Source organism: Camellia sinensis, chromosome 3 (assembly GCF_055761805.1).
Source record: "Camellia sinensis isolate YWXY chromosome 3, ASM5576180v1, whole genome shotgun sequence".
In the NCBI taxonomy this organism is placed as follows: Eukaryota; Viridiplantae; Streptophyta; class Magnoliopsida; order Ericales; family Theaceae; genus Camellia; species Camellia sinensis.
In genome coordinates this window covers 141,957,860-141,961,369 of record NC_138963.1, presented here as the reverse complement: position 1 = coordinate 141,961,369, position 3,510 = coordinate 141,957,860, and the positions used below count along the sequence as shown (strand labels likewise).

Genomic DNA, 3,510 nt, shown 5'->3' with positions numbered 1-3,510 from the left:
ATGGATCAAGCAAAACGAAACGAACAGCATCTAGAAGATATGATGGTTGAGAATGAGCGTTTGCGTAAGGAATTGGCCCTGGAGTTAGCCAAATCCCAATAAGCCGCACGCCATGACTGGGGTCGATCCCCAAAAAAGAAGAAGGATGATCGACGGCGTCGACTTTGGAAACATGATAATGGCAGTGATTCTGACTCACCATCTCAGGAACCCAGAAAGAAGGAGCGAGTCAATGTATCCAGCTCATCCAAAGGAAGTCCATATGTACAGCACAGGAGAGGGAAAGAAAGTGACGATTCAGATGAAGAAGACAGGCACGGCCCTTTTGTACAACGCATTGCAAGGGCTGTGTTTCCTAAAAAGTTCAAAGCACCAACATTTACCCTATACGATGGCAAATCAGATCCCATTGACCATATTCGTCATTATAAACAAGCGATGACGTTGTATGCTGATGATGAAGCCCTCATGTATCGAATGTTTCCAAGTAGTCTGGGACCGTTGGCCGTCAGATGGTACTATAAACTGGCGTCGGCACCAATAAGAAGCTTTCATCAACTCCAAAAATCCTTCAGGGCAAGATTCATCACCAACAAAGTTCTGCCAAAGCAAGCTGACTCTCTCTGGGCAATACAAATTAAACCAGAAAAGACCCTCCGCGAGTATTCAGCGCACTATTGGGAATATTTTAACTCGATAGATGACGTCTGTAATGATTCCATGGCCATTACCGCCTTTAAGATAGGATTACATCCTGATAGTCCTCTCCGCAGTTCGTTGACCAGACGGCGTCCCAAAACAGTCTGGGCGCTAATGAAGAAAGTTGAAAAATACTGTAAGGTGGAGGACGATGCCCTACGCGTCAAGGCCGGATAGAAAGTTGTTAAATCGGCACCATCTGGTCTGGTTCAGCCGATAAGCGTCGTTCCATCAAGGAGCCCCGAACCACAGGCTCGGGCTAAACGAGACAACCAGCGTGATTCGCGCCATTCAAACAGCCAATATTTGCACTGTTCAAACGAACAATATCAAGTGGATAGCAGGCGCACAAGACGTTTAGACAAGAAGTATACGGAATTAGCGGAGCCAATCAATAAGATCCTGCCCAAAGTCTAACATCTTATGTTCTTTAAGTGGTCGTCCAAGATGATGGGACCTCCTGATACAAGGAGAAGAGATAAGTAGTGTGAATATCACAAGGACCATGGCCACGATACTGATAGCTGTTATGCAATGAAGGACCACTTGGAGGAGTTGGTACAAGACGGCTAGCTGGCACAACATGTTCGAAAGAACAATTCATCGAACACGGTAACCCTACTTTTTGGATTCACCTCCACTTGGTGTAATTCACATGATATACAGCCTGCCTTCATCGACCGAGGTACATACAATTCAGTTGCAACCTAGCCTACCTAAGCCAATCACACTAGCCAAACGACCCCACGAAACTGGCGGGATTAGCTTCGATAACACCGACCTAGATGGAGTAACTCTCCCCCACATTGATCCCCTTGTCGTCGAGCTACGTGTGAACAGATTCATATTTGAGCGTGTTCTCATCGATCAGGGAAGCACCTCAGAAATAATGTATTACAAGATGTTTATTAAACTCGACTTCGCTGATTCGGATCTGTTCAGCTTTAACGCTAACCCCGAGTATCCCTTGGGTAAGATCACACTACTAGTACGGGCGGAATAACAAATCAGTAGACGTGGAATTTCTAGTCGTCAAACTCCCTTCACCATACAATCTTATCATGGAAAGGACTTGGTTGCATACTATGCAGGCTGTGCCAAGCACCTACCATCAACTACTCCGCTTTCCAACCGAGTATGGCATTGAGCAAATTCGGGGGTTCTCAGAAATCGGCACAGGCATGCTATCTTATCACTGCTACAAATAGGCCAAAGGAATTGGAAGTGAACTCAATTGAAATACCGGATGGAGAGATCCTCGAGGACATTGGAAAAACCCCTAATGAAAAGGCAACTGAAGATCTTGATCGGATCAAAATCAATGGGAGTCAAGATAGATTCTTCATGATCAGCACTTCCTTGAACGAAGTTGATAAACATGAGCTGGTGTCCTTCTTGCTCGGCAACCTTGACGTGTGTGTGTGGACACAATACGAGATGCTGGGGGTGGATCAAATCGTGGCCTAACATCGTTTAAACATCGATCCAAAAGTCAAACTAATCATTCAGAAAAGTCAGTGGTCAACCGCGGAGCATGCATCGGCCGTTGTTGATGAAGTTGACAGACTACTTGATGCCGGGGCAATTCGTGAAGTCACTTATCCCACATGGCTATCCAATATTGTGGTTGTAAAGAAGAAAAATGGATCTTGGCTCATTTGTGTCGATTTCATGGACTTGAACAGGGCCTGTCCAAAGGATTGTTTTCCTCTTCCTAGAATCGACCAACTTATGGATGCAACGGCACATCACCAGCTCATGAGCTTCTTGGATGCCTACAGGGGTTATCACCAACTTGCCATGCATCTGGAGGATCAAGAAAAGATAGCATTCCTCACCCCGAGGGGAACCTTTTGCTACAAGGTCATGCCCTTTGGACTGAAGAACGCGGGGACAACTTACCAGAGACCAGTTACCACTATATTCAAGGAACAACTCGGCCGCACCATAGAAGTATACATCGATGACATGGTGGTGAAATCCAAGGAAAAGCATGCCTATCTAGCCGATTTAGCAGAGACCGTCGACATTCTCCGAAAGTACAAGATAAAACTAAACGCCTCGAAATGTGCATTCGGCATTGGATCTGGCAAATTTCTCAGCTACATTGTCAACCATCGCGGAATAGAGGCCAACTCGAGGCAAATCACAGTAATTCTAGAACTCAACTCCCCTCAGTCGGTCAAAAAAGTTCAGAAGTTGATGGGGATGGCTGCCGCCCTCAATAGGTTTATCAGCCGTTCCTCAAATCGCTACCGACAATTCTTTCACACACTTCGGCAGGGTAAAGCATTTGAACGGACCCCCGAGTGCCAGGCCGCGCTAAACGGCTTGAAAACTTATCTCCAATCAATACCACTCTTGGCAACCCGATCGGCAGGCGATCCGCTCATCTTGTATCTAGCGGTATTCGACCGAACGGTCAGCGCCATGCTATTAAAGGAAAAACTCGGGAAGTGGCGACCAATTTACTATGTAAGCAAGGCAATGGTCGACGCCGAAACACGATATCTACCATTGGAAAAGCTCATCCTTGCTCTCGTGGTGGCTGGAAGAAAGTTGAAGCACTATTTTCAGGCTCACACCATAGGGGTATTAACGGACTATCCTCTCTGGTCAGCGCTCCGTATCGCGGAAGCAACAGGACAAATCTCGAAATGGGCTTTGGAACTCGGCCAATATGATATCCAATTTTTGCCTAGAACTACCATCAAGGAGCAAGTGCTTGCTGACTTTGTAGCCAACTTCACGAGATGCCATGCGGATTTCAAGTCCGATCAAGTGCAACCTAAACCCGACTGGCAAATATAT

General features: G+C 46.3%; 1 protein-coding gene across 1 annotated transcript; it reads left to right on the top strand.

Annotated features, from left to right (window-relative positions):
• On the top strand, window positions 1-876 carry LOC145821873 (uncharacterized). The gene is made up of 2 exons (XM_082918448.1): window positions 1-83; window positions 186-876. The coding sequence occupies exons 1-2, from the start codon at window positions 1-3 to the stop codon at window positions 874-876; spliced, it is 774 nt and encodes a 257-aa protein (XP_082774574.1).
• The last annotated feature ends 2,634 nt before the right edge of the window (window positions 877-3,510 follow it).

Coding starts and splice junctions, on each gene's coding strand:
- LOC145821873 (XM_082918448.1), top strand. CDS start 1: ATGGATCAAGCAAAACGAAACGAACAGCATCTAGAAGATATGATGGTT. Junction 84..185: donor CGTAAGGAATTGGCCCTGGA/GTTAGCCAAATC, acceptor TGATAATGGCAG/TGATTCTGACTCACCATCTC.